Source organism: Oratosquilla oratoria, chromosome 33 (assembly GCF_046742065.1).
Source record: "Oratosquilla oratoria isolate Oo_2021 chromosome 33, ASM4674206v1, whole genome shotgun sequence".
In the NCBI taxonomy this organism is placed as follows: Eukaryota; Metazoa; Arthropoda; class Malacostraca; order Stomatopoda; family Squillidae; genus Oratosquilla; species Oratosquilla oratoria.
The window spans coordinates 8501620-8520916 of record NC_134809.1 but is presented as its reverse complement, the minus strand read 5'-3'; the positions used below and the strand labels follow the sequence as shown (position 1 = coordinate 8520916).

At 39.9% G+C, this 19297-nt stretch overlaps 1 protein-coding gene across 4 annotated transcripts in view; it reads right to left on the bottom strand.

The window, feature by feature from the left end:
• The window catches only part of jar (Myosin heavy chain 95F jaguar), a 148531-nt gene that overhangs the window by 29291 nt on the left and 99943 nt on the right, over positions 1 to 19297 (bottom strand). For all 4 annotated transcript variants that reach the window (XM_076172588.1, XM_076172591.1, XM_076172589.1 and 1 more), the window contains 17 exons: positions 19019 to 19148; positions 18736 to 18900; positions 18399 to 18559; positions 16355 to 16456; positions 15642 to 15906; positions 15298 to 15442; positions 14177 to 14334; positions 13699 to 13863; positions 12164 to 12387; positions 11427 to 11627; positions 10894 to 11118; positions 9565 to 9772; positions 9150 to 9274; positions 8398 to 8514; positions 5404 to 5621; positions 4363 to 4453; positions 3378 to 3517 (listed from right to left, as the gene is read on the bottom strand). In XM_076172588.1, the coding sequence (XP_076028703.1) occupies positions 3378 to 3517; positions 4363 to 4453; positions 5404 to 5621; positions 8398 to 8514; positions 9150 to 9274; positions 9565 to 9772; positions 10894 to 11118; positions 11427 to 11627; positions 12164 to 12387; positions 13699 to 13863; positions 14177 to 14334; positions 15298 to 15442; positions 15642 to 15906; positions 16355 to 16456; positions 18399 to 18559; positions 18736 to 18900; positions 19019 to 19148 (2840 nt within the window). The remainder of the gene's footprint in view (positions 1 to 3377; positions 3518 to 4362; positions 4454 to 5403; positions 5622 to 8397; positions 8515 to 9149; positions 9275 to 9564; positions 9773 to 10893; positions 11119 to 11426; positions 11628 to 12163; positions 12388 to 13698; positions 13864 to 14176; positions 14335 to 15297; positions 15443 to 15641; positions 15907 to 16354; positions 16457 to 18398; positions 18560 to 18735; positions 18901 to 19018; positions 19149 to 19297) is intronic.

Genomic DNA, 19297 nt, shown 5'->3' with positions numbered 1-19297 from the left:
AATATTTATCATCCCTTATTTCTGTTGTTCTTAATTCTCTTCAGTACCTCTCCTTTTTTCATGCTCCTGTGGGAGGGGGATAAGAATGATGCCAACGTTCTCATGCATGTCATAATAGTAAACTAAATGAGGTGGAATGAGGGATCTGGAATCTACTTTTCTGTATCTCTCTACTGAAGAGCAAGCCTTTAACTTGGCCTCACATGGCAAAAGAGTCACTGGTAGCTACATATACTACTAGTAAAGGTTTTTTTTGTGTAACGTGTTCGCTAAGGTTGTGTGATGTGACGGGTTAGAGTTGTGTGCCAATCATGCTACGTCCTATGTTCAGGCTTTTCATTTCTTGAATTTATGTGGCCTACTGGGATCTTTTTAGTGTAGCCTGTTATAACTCCTAAAGCTTTGTTTTCTTCTGTCAGTTGTTTTTTTCTTCCTATTCTTTATTATAGATTAAATTGTAGAAGTATAGTAGTTTTTGTAATCATTTCAATAACACTATTTACATCATACAATCTATGAATGTTAATGATGATATTTTTGTAAATGCTTTGTCTAGAACCTTTGTACAATTTTTTAATAACAACTATTTACATAACATGATCTTTGAATATTAATGATGATACATAAATAAATATACTAAGGGCTTTCCCCCCCTTACAAAGGAGGTAGCCAAGGTCAAAGGCTTAAATTCACTCCCACCCATTTCAACCCCACGTACTCCACTCCCATTCACCACCCCTCCCTCCCTCTTTTTTTGGCTCCTCCTGGATGACAGGCCATCCCTGCATCCTGCCCACTGCCCTGGGTCAGAAGCAATGTAGCAAGACACTGTACATCCACACCAAGGACGCTTCATTTAATCGGCAACCCCCCTCTCCATCTCCTCATGCAGAAAAAGAGAAGACGGGAAGAAATCCCTTTGAGTTGTATCAAAAATCATTCACATGTACTCCCTAACCCCCTATCCCCATACCACTCCCTTCCATGCATCACAGCATTATCCATACAAAACCATTCTCCACTCAACCCTATCTTCTGTATTCTCTCTTCCTTCCTCAACAGATATCCCACTCTTTCCCAATGCCCCTTTTACTAGGGCTGGGCGGGATCCGAGTACTGGACCCGAATCCACCGGATCCGACAAGGCAGGAGGGACCCGAGTACCAGATGTTGGTACTCGGATCCGCTGAGACGAGTACAAACGATTACTCAAAGATCTATTTTCCCTGTGGAGCCAAAATTCGTTATGACCACTATCTATACGAAGCATTACATTTATACCATACTTGATATTATCATTAATTAGTTACAAAGTCATATGTTGCAAATGAAATTACAATAGAAATAAACTATTATTTTCGGCTAGCGATGCATGGCATACAATTTCAGTATTGCCATCGGCATCTCAAATTCTTCGGAGACTGATTGGCTGATGCGCTGTGACGTCACAGCAGAGGGTATAAATAGTGCCGCGCACTCCACTGAACCGTAATATAACTAATGCAAACTTTTTTGTACAGCAGTAAATATGTAACAAATATAAATCTGTGTGCATAACTGACGTATTATAGTGGACAAAATACTTCAGCAGTCAGAGATAATTCAGCAGTCAGATAGAGATTCCTTGGTGTTCCTCTTGAGTGGGATTCGCCTAGTTGGTGTGGACTCGAGTAGATGTAGCTGTGGCGATTACCAATGCCAGGCGAATACCGCGCGACTGGGATCCGACAGAGGATGTCAGTCGGATCCCGCTCCCAAACGAATCCGTGGACTCGCGCTGCCAGTTCTCCGTGCTGAAGGAAGTACTCGGATCCGGATCCGAATCCCGCGGATCCGCCTGGCCAAGTACTCGGATCCGCGAATACTTAAGAACTCGGATCCTGCCCAGCCCTACCTTTTACCCCATCCATCCATCTCATCCTTGGTCTCCCCCTCATATTCACTCCCCGCACCCCTGCCTTCCACAGGTTTTTTACTAATCTTTCTTCATTCATTCTTTCCATGTGTCCAAACCATCCCAATACTCTTTCATCAACCCTATCTCCTAACTCTTTTTCCACCCCTGCTCTCCTCCTCACCTTGTTTCTCCCTCTATCCAGCCTAATAATCCCTCCCATACTTCTCAGACATTTCATCTCAAACACATTTAAACTCTCTTCCTCTTCCTCTCTTATGTTCCATGTTTCTACCCCATACAGTGTTGTTGGCACAATCACCCCTTCATACGATCTCTTCTTAGCATTCATTCCCAAATGTCTATTTCTTATTACCCTTTTCAATCCCCCACTTGCTTCCTATTATTATTAATGATGATGCTTTTAGAATGCATTCTTATGAACCTTTGTACAACTTTAGGTAAACAAAATTCCTTATGAGATGAGAAAGCAACATATAAAACTATGCGAATAAATCACAAAAACACGATTCACAAAATGTAAAACCACTTGGAAAACGTTTGGTCACCTTTCATTTTATTTTCCAAGTGGTTTTATTACACATATAAAACTATATAAATACCTAGCATTCATCATTAAGATTACTTTGTTCTCATTTGGTGTACCGAGTCCAGGAGTCACTTCAACATTACAAACTTTGCTCTAGATCATGATACATGATTTTTCCTCTGCTGGATGAAACCACCTGGCATTAGTCAGGATATAAATGATAAATTAACTCGTCAAGTCAAACAATTGACTGTTGCTGAGGAGCTGCTCTTTCCTGCAGTGGTGCTAAAGCAATAAAGATTCACAAAAGCACAGTGACTACAAAGAAGATCTTACCACCTACTGTCCAAATCTGTTAACCCCTTCCATACGGTGCCGCACACGTAGGCGTCATGAGGAGCAAGTGGATTCGCGACGCTGCCATATCGGCGTCTTGATTATATTTATTGTAGTCGCCCCTGTGTTTTTACATTCTCCCAAATGCGCCCTTAATCCCATTCTCTGTGGTTTTCAAAATTCGCGGGTGAAAGAGAGAACGATCGATATAAGCGGCGACTATATTTTATGATGCGAATATTATTTCGTTACGTCGTACGGCTGGCATTGGCTGCTGCCCGCGAGATTTAAGTCCCGTATTGAAGTGGTTAAAAAAAAAAAAAAAAAAAAAAAAAAAATCCACTTCTACTAGAACTGGGAAGAGGGGTTGCAAAAGAAACTCCCTCCATTTACTCTTATTACAGTTCAAACATAGAATACAAATCCTGATCTCCACTCCTAGGTCATGCATGTTCTGTTGCAAGTCATCTCATTTCATATACTCATCCTTTCAGAACGAGTCAATGACATCCATCGAATCTGAATTTAGTTTAAACTTAAAATGACTTCACTAATATCTGATTAAATCTTAATTTCAACACATATGAACCTGCTTACCTCCTTAATGATGGTGTAAGGTCGTCCACACCAGAATTGGTCTCTGAAGCCAGACGAAGAGCCAGCTCATGATCCCTTCTTTCTTGTTCCTCTAACAGTGCACGATCTTCCAATTCCCTGGCTTCCTTCTCCATCTGAGACTGAAATTGACAATTATGCAAATAACAATAATTACAATTTATGAGCAAATAATCAGTCTCCAGCAAGCCGTTACTTAGCATATTTTATGATTAATCTATTCTGTCTGTACAAGAATTCATACACATACCAAAGGTTTTTTTTCACACACCATCCCATCCATGTGCATGTTGAACAACCAAGGTGACATTACACAACCCCACCTTCACCTCAAACTAATCACTGGTTACCTCCCTTATAGCAGTGGGCAAGATGCAAGGCTGACCCGGCATCCAGAAGGAGCCAAGAGAAGAGGGCAGGATGGGGGTGAGTGGGAGTGGAGTATGTGGGGATGGATTGGGTGGGAGTGGAGTATGTGGGGATGGATTGGGTGGGAGTGGAGTATGTGGGGATGGAATGGGTGGGAGTGGAGTATATGGGAATGGAATGGGTGGGAGTGGACTTTATGGCTTTGTTTTTTGGCTACCTCCCATGTAATGGGGAAAAAGTCTTTGGTATATGTATGTATGTACCTCATTTATAAGGGGTAAGAAGCCTACTAGATGACCCGTCATCTAGGAGGTGCTAAGATGGGAGGGAGGGTGGAGGGGTGTGGAGTGTTTTTGGGGATGGAATGGGTGGGAAAGATTTTATGCCTTTTCCTTTTTGACTACCTCCCTAGTAAGGGGGAAAAAGCCTTGGTATATGTATGTATGTATGTAAGAAGCCTACTGCTACATATAGATTGATCTACAGCAAACCTGTTCACCCAAACAGCTGAGAAATTCAATTACACTACATTCTGACGACCCCTGACAGAACTACGCAAACAGCCACTGACTGGTCACCGAGCCGACAAGACACAAACCTGAAGAGCCTCTGCTGCTTTTCGATCCTCATATTCTTGCCTCTTTCGCTCTTCTTCCTCAATTTTCCTCCGTGCTTCCATCTCAGCTTTCCTGTTAAGATATCACATCATGAGCAACTTAGGATTTTGCACTAATTCTCATGTGTTAGTATCTTGTTCCTTACTATTCACAGGAGAAAATTAAAGAGAGGGAAATTTCTAGCTCTCTCATATTATCCGATTCAATCACCTATAACATGCATAGGAACAGGGTGATGGCATTCTTATTCCTCCACCACAGGAGTATGCAATGGATACTAAGGTATGATATTTTCAAAAGGGACAACAGAAAGGTAGAAAAATGATAATAATAATAATAATAATAATAAAAAAGGATAAAAAATAAAATAAAAAGATGCTCAGCATTCCCCTTATCAAATAAATTAGTCCCTGACATAGACAAATGCTGTAATGCTCTGGTCCATAAGGGTGATTCTAAAGATTGTAAGGTATTGATTGCATATAACTATGCAGTCAACCTCATATTGGCTACTGACTACATATTTTATGCAGTTGATATTTCAGGAACTTTAGTGATATCCTTACAGACCAAGTTTGCATTTTCTTTTTTTTTATTGAAAACTTATCTCCACCTTTAATTTCATACTATCCTTTCACTCTGCTACCCTCCTTGAATCTTTCCTCCACAACTTTTATGACTAAACCTTTTCGGTGCAATATAGCCCCCAAGGATAGAAGCACTCTTTATTAACCTGGATCAAATTTTCATTAAAAAATAAATAAATAAATAAAATAAATTAAAAAGAGAGAGAGAAAAGGCAAGAATGTACATTTGGCTTTTACAGATTTGGAGAAGGTATACCAGGATTAATAGGAAGATAATGTGGAGTGGGTTGCAGATCTATGAAGAGAGAGAAAAAAAAAAAAAAGAGAGAGAAGGATGTTGAGGGCAGTCAAAAACTGTTACATTAGTACAGTCTGTGTTACAGTAGGGAATGGATTGAGCAAGTGGTATTAATCTCCCTCTTAAATTCTACTTACTTCTTTCTAATTTCTTCATCTTCTCTTCTCTGCCTCTCTTCTTCTTCTTTCTTTTTCCTTTCCTTCTCCATTTCTTCTTGAATCTTTTTAAGCCTTTCCTGCTCTTCTGCAATCTTCTGCTTCTCTAACTTCTTGCGAAGGACTGCTAGCTCGTTGTTGACGGCTCGAACGAGCATAGCAAGTTCTTGGTCAAGTTGTTCTCGTTTCATATCTGTCGTCTGAAAAAAAAATTAAGCCATTCATGAAGGGCTTGAATGTGTTTGAGATGAAGTGTCTGAGAAGTATGATGGGGGTTACTAGGCTAGATAGAGTGAGAAATGAGGAAGTGAGGAGGAGAACAGGGGTGGAAAGGGAGCTGGGAGATAGGGTGGATGAAAGAGTATTAGGATGGTTTGGACACATGGAAAGAATGAGTGAAGAAAGACTAGTAAAGGAGGTATGGAAGGCAGATGTGGAGGGAGTGAACATGAGGGGATGTCCTAGGATGAGATGGATGGATGGGGTGAAGGGGGCTTTGGGGAAGAGGGGAATGTCGGTTGAGGAAGGACGGGAGAGGACAGAAGACAGGGGTGAATGGAGAATGGTTGTATATGGAAAATGTGATGCATGAGGTGGATTGGACGAGGGAATGGGGGTGAGGTAGTGTGTGTGAGCAAAAATTTTTGACGCAGCCCGAAGGGATTTCTCCCCGTCCTCTCCTTTATATGGGGGGACGGAGAGGGGGGGGGTCGCCGATTTAATGAAGCGGCCTTGCTGTGGATGTGCTGTGTCCTGCAACACTGCTTCTGACCCAGGGCAGTGGACAGGGTGCAGGGATGACCCGTCTTCTAGGAGGTGCTAAGATGGGAGGGAGGGTGGAGGGGTGTGGAGTGTTTTCGGGGATGAAATGGGTGGGAATGTTTTTGTGCCTTGTCCTTTTTGGCTACACCCCTGGTAAGGGGGAAAAAAGCCTTGGTATCTGTATGTATGTATGAAGGGAATCAAGACCTCAACTATCCAATGCCTATTTCATTTCTAAGGTATAAAATGTCCCCAACCCTAGCTTCACTGGGAAAAATGAATAAATAAATAAATGAAAATAAATAAATAAATAAAAAATAAATAAATACATACATATACCAAGGCTTTTTCCCCCTTACAAGAGAGGTAGCCAAAAAGAAAAAGGCATAAAATCATTCCCACCCATTCCATCCCTAAATACAGTCCGCTCCCTTCCACCCTCCCTCCCATCTTAGCAACTCCTGGATGACGGGTCATCCCTGCACCTTGTCCACTGCCCTGGGTCAGAAGCAGTGTCGCAAGTCACAGCACATCCACAGCAAGGCCGCTTCATTAAATTGGCAAACCCCCCTCTCTTTCCCCCCATGCATAAAAGGAGAAGATGGGGAGAAATCCCTTCGGGCTGCGTCAAATTTTCCTCACACATACTACCTCACCCCCCATCCATTCCACCTCATGCATCACAGCATCATCCATATACAACCATTCTCCATTCACCCCTGTTTTCTGTCCTCTCCCGTCCTTCCTCAACAGACATTCCCCTCTTCCCCAAAGCCCCCTTCACCCCATCCATCCACCTCATCCTAGGACGTCCTGTCATGTTCACTCCCTCCACATCTGCCTTCCATACCTCTTTTACTAGTCTTTCTTCACTCATTCTTTCCATGTGTCCAAACCATCCTAATACTCTTTCATCAACCCTATCTCCCAACTCCCTTTCCACCCCTGTTCTCCTCCTCACCTCCTCATTTCTCACTCTGTCTAGCCTAGTAACCCCCATCATACTTCTCAGACACCTCATCTCAAACACATTCAAACTCCTTCTCTCTTCCTCTCTTATGTTCCATGTTTCTGCCCCATACAGTGCTGTATGTATAAATAAATAATAATAATAAAGTTTCTTTTCAGGGACAAAGTTGAAGGCATGTCAAAGTTGTGAATGAGTTGTTTTGGCATTTCGGTTCTTTCACTATTAGGACGTAGCTCACAGATTTAAATTCAATTCACACTCAATGATATTTAGCTATCACCACCACATAAGACATTAAAAAGTAACCAATAATATAAATGGCATACTTAATTAAATCTATCCATCTATATACCAAGGACTTTTCTCTCTTTTTATGGGAGGCAGAAAAAAAAAAAAAAAAAAAAAAAAAAAAAAAAATATATATATATATATAAATGAATAAATAAATATATAAAAAATAAATAAATCAATCAATTTGCAACCACTCCCATCCACCATCCTTGTTTCCCTCTCATTCTAGTTCCTCATCTTTATCTCCTGCTGACTGCCCTGGGTCAGAAGCAATGCAAGGCTGCCTCATTTAATCAGTGACCCCCCCACCTCCTCTCCATCCCCTCATGTGGAAAATTAGCCCCTAGAATACAATGATGCCTATGTAAGCATCATGAGGCGTAAGTGGATATACAAGTATACTGGCATCAGCATCCTGATTATATTTTTGTAGTTGTAGCCAAGTGAAAGGGAATGGGTATGAGAGCTGTAACTTTATATTCTATACTGTACATATTGTGATGCATCATCACACATCAGGCAACCTGATGTGTGCGCAAGTATTCGACTTATATTGAAGAGGTAGAAAATGAATACATGTGGTGATGGTTGAACAAAGATTTTCTGAAATCATACCATTACACAAAAGTGGGCATGACACTAAATCTGTCTATTTAACCACTTCCATACTGTGACGCCTAGGTAGGCGTCATGAGGAGCAAGTGGGTACGCGATGATGCCGACGTCGGCGTCTTGATTATATTTATTGTAGTCGTACCTACGTAACCTCCATTCTCTCTAAACTGGCTTCATCATATTTTCTATGGTTATCAAAATTCATGGGTGAAAGAGAACGAATGATTGAGCACTGACTTTATTTTTTATAATGCGATTATTATGATGCAACATTGCACGTCGGGCAGCTAATGCTGCCAGACATACGATGTGCCACAGAGTGAAAGAGTTAAACTTACTTTGATCTTCAGGATGGAGTTCTCCATGGCAGCCTCAATCTTCTTTACTTCCTTGGATGAGGAATCCTTTTCTTTCTTGAGCTGAGTAACGATGCCTGACATCTGGGCAAGTTGTGCCTGAAGTGGAAGTAATACATACATATACCAACAGCTTTTTCCCCCTTACACAGGAGGTAGCCAAATTCAAAGGCATAAATCCACTCCCAAACATTTCATCCCCACATACTCCATTCCCATTCACCACCCTTCCCTCCCTCTTTTCTTGGCTCCTCCTGGATGACGGGCCAATCCCTGCATCTTGCCCACTGCCCCAGGTTAGAGGTAATGTAGCAAGACACAGCACATCTACAATAAGGCCACTTCATTAATCAGCGATAGAAACACACCGAATCAGCGAGAATACTACTGGAAAACTGGTCTTCACAGAAAAAGGCCTGCAGGACAAGTAATTAATTTTTACTGAATTGATAGCAGCAAGTCCTCCTATACATATTACTGCTTTGGATAATCAAATATTAGTGCATGCCCATATACTGTACATATAATACCAAGAACCAGTTCTTCAAGATCTGACAGAATCAGAAACTTCAATTCCCAAACAAACTTAAGTCTTGTTTGTGCTTATGACCCTATCCTGGGTATCTCAGTGAATACTGTATACAACTGATATCAGCTTCTCATTTTCTGGTCATGTACATGAGAAAATATAAACACTACTGTAAGAATAGATAAAGCAACATGTTTGAACTGACCTGGAGTGCCCTGATCTTGACAACGGTCATGTATCGTGGTCTATATTTCTTCTGGGCATTGTACATTCGCACATTCTTCTGGATGATTATCAGCTGGTCACGACGATACAATATCTTGTACTTCACTGCAAACCAATCATAACAATAAATGATGGCAACCTACAAATATCTTAAGTACTTCAGTGCACTAATTACAAGGTAAATAATAAAAACATGTCTTGTTTCATAAACTACTAGTTCTCTGCTATTACTACATACATACATACATATACCAATGGCTTTTTCCCCTTTACAAGGGAGGTAGCCAAAAAACAAAAGAATAAAATCCACTCTCACCCATTCCATCCCCATATACTCCACTCCCATCCACAAATGTACAAATATGTTCAAATACCAAAAATCTTCCAAAACTTACACTTGATAACAGACCAAGCACACCATTGTGCTTTCTTCCAGCGTGACTGGATGAGCCACTTGCTGACCTTAGACACCAGCATCTTGAGATGCTCTGGGTCGCTCTTCATGATCTGATCAAATTCTGCAAATTTGCCAGGCCTGAAGAAGACTTTAGTAATTCCAAACTTGAAGTCCTTATCATCCAGACCAAGAGCTTTAAAGAGTGCCTGTAGATGTCAATAGATTTAATCCATCAGACTACTGAAACATCAATATGGTAATGACAAACCAAAATTTGGTTCATATAGTATTTCCTACATTTGTAGTATATCAATTTGAGTTAAATAAAAATCATGATTTTATGCTCTTCTGTCACAAAGTATGCACTACGATAATCTTGCAGTTAAATTAGTAGTACTGTGCTTGCATTAAAATTACTTTTATACAAAAAGGAAATATTTAACTTCTCATTTTGACTTATAAAAACACAAAAGGATTACTATCTTCATGCGCTGAGTAAGCGAAATATTTCTTATTTATCTATTTACTTCTCTATTCATTTATTTTTTAACAAAATTACATTGTTGTCAAATATGCAAGACCAATAAACATGTAAGCAGACTTTCTTCTCTAATTCTTTTTTTTTTTATAATTTAAAAAAACTCCTAGGGGGTACCAATTCTTTTTTTGATCATTTAACCTCTTCCATATGGTGACGCCTACATAGGCGTCATGAGGAGCAAGTGGGTACGCGATGATGACGACGTCGGCGTCTTTATTATATTTATTGTAGTCGTACCTACGTAACCTCCATTCTCTCTAAACTGGCTTCATCATATTTTCTATGGTTATAAAAATTCACGGGTGAAAGAGAACGAACGATTGAGCACTGACTTTATTTTTTATAATGCGATTATTATGACGCAACATCGCACGTCGGGCAGCTAATGCTGCCAGACGTGCGATGTGCCCCGGAGTGAAGAGGTTAAAAAAATTCCTAGGGGGGACTGTAACAATTATAGATGATAAAATGCAGTAAAAAGGTTTAATACAGATTAAATTAGTGTGGCACACCAAGGAAAAATAGAATAACAAGCATACATGATCATGGGACCCAACGAGCATTGCTCCCTTCCTGTATACTACAAGTAGGTAAACAAGTAAATACAGTTGTACTAGTATAATAGTTAGTTTGGGTCATGGACATTTGGACCATGGGCTAGCAACCTTCTTGGGCTATGGGGCAACCTTAGGTGGATGTTATAAAAATATAATCCAACTATCTTAACTTTGTCCCAGATAAAACATAAGAATTCTGTACATCTTCAAATCAAGAAAAAGTACTGACCTTACAGAACAACCTTGGATCTAGTCTCCTCAACTGAACCGGCATGTACGACTTGTACATATCATACAGGTCATGGAAAGGTGCACGTGACGGATAACCCTGCTGCATCAACTCCAACACTGAGGTCATGCCGGAGCATTGTAGCTGTGACAGGATAACTCCACCTTCAAACTCATGGTCAACCATCCTGACGTTAGGTTTGATACAGCGAATGAAGTTGGTGCCCTGCAAGTGAGGAAAAAAGGAATTACCAAGAATAAAAAATAATAAAAAAAACAGGTAACAACAAATATATACATACATATACCAAAGGCTTTTTTTTCCCCTTATAGGGGAGGTAGCCAAAAAACAAAGGCATAGAAACCACTCCCACCCATTCCATCCCTATCACACTCCTCTAACCTCCACCCTATTCCCTCCCTCTTATGTGTGAGAAAAAACAAACCGATCTTTTCAAATCTACTTAATAGAGTTCAATCTGTTTTCTATCCTAGGCGTGAACAGTTACTACATATGACTAGCATGTCACTTACTGTTCCACCAAGTTTATCCATTAGTTCCATCAGCTGTGTCTTGAATTTGGACGCGACAGAAATAAATGCAAGTTTGCCTCGTATGGAGGACGAGGGCTCAGAAGCCATGAAGAGCCCTTGAATAAACTTATTCTTGGCCTCCTGCACAAGGGCTTCTAGGGATGCATGGAGAGCATCATTGTTTTTCTCAAGGAACTGTGCCTGCAAAAAGAAATCCAGTAATTTGTTACATTAGCATAATGATCCACACAAAATCTTATTTGTAATTTGCATTTAGTCCTAGAAAAGAGTAACAAACATTTCAATACTGCTTTCTCTAGCCAGGTTGGCTAGAGAAAGAGATATTTATGAAGTGACTTAATCAATTTTTCTTGCAAAGGAAATATGATACATACATATACCAAAGGCTTTTTTTTCCCTTATAAGGGAGGTAGCCAAAAAACAAAGGCATAAAAACCATTCCCACCCATTCCATGACTATCACACTCCACTCCCCTCCACCCTCTTATCTTGGCACCTCCTGGATGATGGGTCATCCCTGCATCTTGTCCACTGCCCTGGGTCAGAAGCAGTGTCGCAAGACACAGCTATGCCACTTCATTAAATCAGCAGCCCCCATTCTCCATCCCCCTCATGTAGAAATGGAGAAGACAGGGAGAAATCCCTTTGGGGTGCATCAAAATTTTCTCACATACTCCCTCACCCCCATCCCCCATCAACATCTCAGTACCACTTACAGTCTGGTAGCATACAGCTCCAGCAAAATGCCGAATGAGAAATCCTTCATCATCACGAATCTCCCTGTGGTCCCGTAACTTGCTCTTGCGGGGCAATGCTAGACGGAAGTGGCGGTTATGGTTATTGTGCACAGCTGATGTGAAGTGCGTGTGAGAAGGTTTTGGTAACTTGCTTTCTTCGTCAAGTTGACTGATGATGCCAGTCCCCTTTGCTTCAATAAGATCTGCAACAATAACCATAACCATGACATAAGACATCTGAAGTAATTACAAACATACATACGTATACCAAAGGCTTTCCCCCCTTACAAGGGAGGTAGCAAAAAAACCACTCACACCCATTCCATCCCCAACATACTCCACCCCCATTCATCTCACTCCCTCCCTCTAATCTTGGGTCATCCTGGATGATGGGTCATCCCTGCAAACATACATGTACTAATTGGCTTCTTCCCCTTTATAAGGGAGGTGGTCAGTCAAGGCATGCATTAACTTCTCACCTATCCCACACTCATTTATTTTCCCTTTTATCTTACCACCTTGTGGATGAAGGGCCATACATGCCCTCTGTCTGGGTTAGATACAAAGCAACAAGAAACAGCACCTCCACAAAGGGCCTGAAGCTGATTTACCCCCTACCATTTCATCAAATAGCAACCCTGCCCTGCCTCCTCATTGACACACACACAATTACAAAAACCAATGAAAATTCCTTTTGATTCACATCAGTTCATCACCCATTAATAATAACCCTCTTCTCTCCTACTTATCTCCTGCCCTCTCCCTTCCCTGCTCAATAAGCATTCCCCTCAAGGCCCTCTTCACCACATCCATCCAACTTATTCTTGATCTTCTCCTCAAGTTCACTCCATCCACCTCATCCTTCCATAGTCCTTCAGTTTTTCTTCGCTCATTCTTATGCCCAAACCAACCCTAGAGTCTCTGATCAACTCCATCAGATAATTCTTTTTCCATCCCCACTCTTCATCTCACTTCCTCATTTCTCACTTTATCTATACCCCTACCATAGTTGTTAAACACTTCATTTCACATTTAAGTTCTCTTTTCTCTGCCCTATGCAATGTTGCAGGTACAACCACCCCTTCATATAATTGTTCTTTGTGTCCATCCCTAAATATCCATTTCTCAGGACACTTCTCATTCTCCCAAGACATTTACTTACTTCCCTTACACTTCAAAGTCTATCTCCAACCCCCATTCCCTCATTCTCTGCTACATGTGACCTAAATACATTAGGTCTTCATTTCCTCTAGCCTTTCTCCTTTACAATTTACCTCTGACCCATTGCCACCCTTTATATATCTCATCACCTTACTTTTGCCTACATTTGCACCTTCATCCACAATGAGCTAAGAAATCTTTAGAAAGAAAACAAACAGGTATTGGTTGGGAAGCCTTGTGGTACACAGACAGCATTGTACAGGATAAAATCTACAGCATCACCAAAGCAAATGAGTCAGTTAACAAGTTCCACTGTCAAATTGTTAATAGCAAAGGAATTAAAGAACTCTCACCTATGCAGTCTTGGTTATCAACATAAGAAATCTTCTTCACACCAAGACCCTCCTTTTCATACAAGGTTTGCTCATCTTTGAGAATTCGCTCATTGAAGAACTGCTGGAGTTTTTCATTGCAGTAATTGATGCAGAACTGTTCAAAACTGTTGACTGGGAAATACTCTGAAAAAGAAGATATATATACATCACTTTGACAAAATGTTGTAGCATATTTGTAAATAATAATCATGAAGAAACCACAGCTGGAATAAAAGGAAACTTTAGAAGAAAGTGTAACTTCTATATTTCAGCTAATAGCTATAGCCCTCTTCAGGAAATGAATATAAGACTAAATAACAGGGCATACATACATATACCAAAGGCTTTTTTCCCCCTTATAAGGGAGGTAGCCATAAAACAAACATAACAGGGCATATCTTATATATCAAAATAGTACAGAATTTTGCCCATCATCACAATTGAAACTCGGACTCACCAAAGCCAGCAATATCGAGAACACCAATGTAATGAGAGGATGACGAAAATGGAATACTTTGATTGATGCGGTGGACGATGTAGTCGAACAGTTTGCTATAAGTAGCTTTTGCCAATGCATCACGTGCCCCGCATGCCTCGTACGTCTTCAGAGGAACCCTGAAAGTAGAACACAACAACAAATTGTACATACATATACCAAAGGCTTTTTCCCTCTTATAAGGGAGGTGTAAAAAAAAAAATATATATATATATATATATATATATATAAATAAATAAAGGCATAAAATCCACTCCCACCCATTCCATCCCAAACATACTCCACTCCCCTCCACCCTCTTATCTTGGCACCTCCTGGATGACAGGTCATCCCTGCATCTCACCCACTACCCTGGGTCAGAAGCAGTGCAGTGGTACAAGACACAGCACATCCACGACAAGGCTGCTTCATTAAATCAGTGACACTCCCCCCCTTTCTTACAAACTGTAAAAAAAAAAAAAACACTCACTCACTTGACAATTCAACCCCCTGGTGACTTAGTCTAGATTTAGCTCAGCTATTGTATGATGGTACTATTCAGTTAGGGGGTCATCCAATTAACAAGGGGGATGGTTTGGGCACGTGGAAAAAAATTAACATGGAAAGTCTAGCAAAAAGTTTGGAAAGCAGTTGGAGAATGAGGATACCTAAAAGGAAGACCAATCATTTAATGCATTGTCCCATGTCTCTCCTTTCAGGCTCGCACAGCTCCCAGGTAACAATGCAACAGCCACTGGATTAGTCCATGTCCAACAAGGAAGAGATTTTGTGTTGTTTGGGTAGAGTGAGATTACGAGTAATACGAGTGGTTTTATGTCTGGGGCATTTTAAGTCCATGGCCATACTCTGCCATAATATTTCTTCCTTGAGTGACTTGTGTCAGTCCAGTGGTTGTTACCAATTACCTGGGAACCATGGATCTCCTGCAAGACACTTTTGAGTTTTTTTTTATCACTTCATCCATTTACAACTACTCTCCATTCACCCAATCTTTTACACCTTCTCTTCTGAGCTTGACAGACACTCCTTTTGCATCCAATTATCATTGTGAAAACAAACAAAGGGTAGAAATGTTGACATACATGATGACTGTTCCTTTCAATCCGCCTTTACTGGTCTGCATAACACGTGACAGCAGGGCTTGCTTTAACTCCTCGGGATCCAGTCCCATTAAATTTGCAGTTGTTTTAAGAGCTACTTCAGAGCCTGGTGTTATCATACATCCACCTGACAATGGAGAATAAAGTAAATATAAGTTAAAAACATTATTCTCCCTTATTACTAAAGTCAAAGGTACAAAACAATGACAATTATGCTCAACTCATGTTTCATCTGTTTCTAGATTAGTGCTGGCTTCATAAAATCAATGAAACTTGAACCTTACTGTTACAATTAATTAATCATTGAACATGAAGTTTTAGCCAACCTTTGACATCATCTGAGTTATCCTGGAACTCTATGTTCCCAAGGTGAAGAACTGCAGCAACTGTGGTGTAAACAGCAAGTCGTTCTCCACTGTTGAGGCCCAAGTTCCCTAAAGCTTTATCCAAAGTATGAAAATTGCGTACATCATCTAAAATAGGATCGCGTAGAGGTCCTTGGCTCTTATGACTAGAAGATTTTCTATCATTAGGAAGATTCTTTTCTGTATCACCCTGGCAGAAGTAGCGAGAGCAGCCTTTTCTCAAATACTGAAAAATGAAAGCACAACAAAATAAGTGAAAATAAATGGTTGATACGCAAATACATACATACCAAAAGGCCTTTCCCCCTACATAAGAGAGGTGGATGATTGAAAGCACACACACAACCTACACCAATCCCACAGTAATGACCACATTTTTCAAATTCATTTATATTATTCTCAACATACTTCACAATGCCTCTCTGTTAACTTGTTCACTTTCTCCAAATCCATGAAAGACCATAGGACATCCCTTACCCCTTGCCAATGCATCTCTTCTCTCCTTTTGGTCTCCCTCAGACTTACGACAGAATTTGGCTTTGATCACTAAACCCTCATTTTGTTCTAATTCTACCACTCAATTGAACAAGGCTGTCTAGCATAAGCCAGAAGAAAAATCTTCAATAATATACCACCATAGTAAAATCCTAAAAATAGTCAAGGTTTCTCCTTACTTTAAAATCATCTGGAGTTGTTAACTTTAGCTGCTGCCGAAGCTGTTCTGGGGCTCCTGCACATAGTTGGTAAAAAATGTGGTAGTTTCTTTCATTGGCACCCTGAAAGATAAAATTTAGAAACTCATAACATTACAATAATCTAATACAGTCAGACCTTGCCCAACACGAGTGTTAGCTTCATTATTCCATTGTGTAGAACGAAATTCATGTTGTGTGAATAACAGGTCTCATGGATAAAAATAGGTTAGGTTCCCAGACCATCTCCAGACACTGGTGGACAACATGACCCTGCAGTCTATTAAAATTACAGTGCTATCATGAATCATGGTCATGTTTGGCAAATGCTGGGATATTTTACCTATTTGTGTAAACGTGAAATTTCGTGTACAGTGAAGTCATGTTGGGCGAGGTCTGATAGTATTTCCAACGCCTGAGCACAAAAGCTAAATCATTCATGCACATACACACTCAGACTCAGTTCTATAAAAATATTCCATTAACAATTACAACTAACATTTAGGTAACTTATTTCTTAATCTAAATCTAATAAAAATCATTCTTCAGTTGCTATGTTTATTCTTCTCAAAAATGTACTGTTCAATAAAAGCAAGTTTCTGAATTGAATTACAAACATGTCTTTTGAGACTATGATTCATCATACTTTGGATAGCTCTTACCCAATTAATTCTCACAGATAATGAAATTTGAATTAGTTTTACAATATTGCTAGTGTAAAGAGTAATGCCTGATTTTGTGAACATGGAAACAATATATTCACCCAACCTTGGTAAGAAAGTTTTAAAACAAGCTTAAAGTTGTATGTAATAATAACTGTTGCCTAAAGTTTCTATGAATGGAAACCTGTAGCCCTACAATAGTTGATAACAGTCCTTGGCTCCTCCCACATATCTTCAAGAACATTATACTATTATCTGAGTTGTAGTTACCTAACCGTATTTACGTAATGGCTGTATACAGGAAAGGATCAAAGTTCATGGGGTCACGTCTCTTCTTTATCAATTATTGTACATAAATATACTTTAAAAACCTTTTCCTCCACATTAGGGGGGTGACCCAATCAAAGCACACATCAAACCTACACCCATATCACACCCATTCATTGTCCATCCCATCATAGCACCTTGCCTGCCTGCTAGCCTGCTAACCTGCCCACCTGGGTGGCTTGATGCCCCAACCGCTAACCAGAACTTTTTTTTTCAAGTGTAGTTACTTTCAGGAGATGGTCAACCAAAACTACCCTAACAAAGCATCTGCATACAGACACCAAGATCTTCCCACTGGAAGATCACAAGGGGATGGTGGGTATCCAGTTCTATACAGTGATTTCAATCCTTCTCAACCATCTCATTACCAGACACAAGAACAGCCAGCTGACCCACCATCACCACACAACTCATCCACACTCAATCACAAATTAAGGACTACAAGGCTGACCAACAAATACCCTTCTAGAAACACCACCTCAAAGACACTGACCCCGCATAAAAATTCAAGAGCATCATTATATAGCACTGGAAGAATGGTACCAAGGCAAACAATCCTGCCCATGGAAACAAACTACCCTAGATGCAACCATCACACAGATGATGCCAAACACAACTAAGTAAGTACATCATACACTGCCCCATCCTGGCTAAACCTAGACAATAACACATATTTTTTTTGAGTGACTTATGGGCCAATCAATTGACTGTTGCTGATTACTTAGGAGCAATGTACAAATCCAGTGACTGCTCTCCTTCTACTACTATAAGCTGGTGACACAGTTTCTACTGTACCACATTAATACAACAGATAACAGTCCCACGTTTCTTCTGAAATATCTATGGAAGGGCCTAAGGACAGTTACCAGCCACTGTAGGACTGTGGATTTCTCATCCATAAACCTCAAAGGCACCAATTATTATTAGTAGTCACCATTTACCAGTATAGTACATGGGAATAATTGATACATTCAATTTTCATCACATGGAATAAGAATATAAATAAAAAATTTGAATCTCACTCAAATCCACTTTACCTGCAATGCTATTCTTGATTTTTCTAAAAGATAATGTGATATGAAGCCTCCAACCACTGAATTTCTTTCATTGAAGTGAATTTCAATAAACTTGCCAAACCTGGAACTGTTGTTGTTTCGCGTTGTTTTGGCATTACCAAATGCCTCAAGCACAGGGTTGGCTGTTGAAAACATGACATATAATAAGTGGTATATTCATTATTTGACCATGGACACATTAAGACAGATGACTTAACATTAAATCTTAAATCATAAAATATATACCAGAAGCTGTATCCTGAGCACCTCAAGATGTTATTCATCTCCATCAATATAGTTTATTAGTCCAGTTTCTTACCATCAAGGATTTTTTGCTCCAAGGGTCCAGCTTTTGATCCCCAGGATGAGCAGAGGTAGCGAAGAATATATTTAGTTGATTCTGTTTTACCAGCTCCAGACTCTCCAGAAACAATTATACTCTGTGACTGTTTCAGCACTTTCATATCTCGAAAAGCCTTGTCAGCTATAAAAAAAAGACACATATGATTAGTTAAAAAAATTTACTTGAGAAAATAGAATAATATACATATTCATACCAAGACAACAAGGCAAGAACTATGTAGCACTTTAATATCACTTACCTATGGCAAAGACATGGGGAGGCATCTGCCCTAATGATTTGCCCTGATATTTGTCAATGGTTTCCATGCTATACAAATTCTTTATTTCAAAGTATGGATTCACAGCAATGAGAATATTGGCAACATAAGTCTGTTGAAAAGAGAATTTTCTTTAATACTCTAAATAAATTACTATATACACCATGCATAAGATTCATAAAGATATTTTCTTAAAGATAAAGTATGTTATCAAACTTATCGAAAATTTCAATATTATGATGCACTGCAGAATTTCATTAT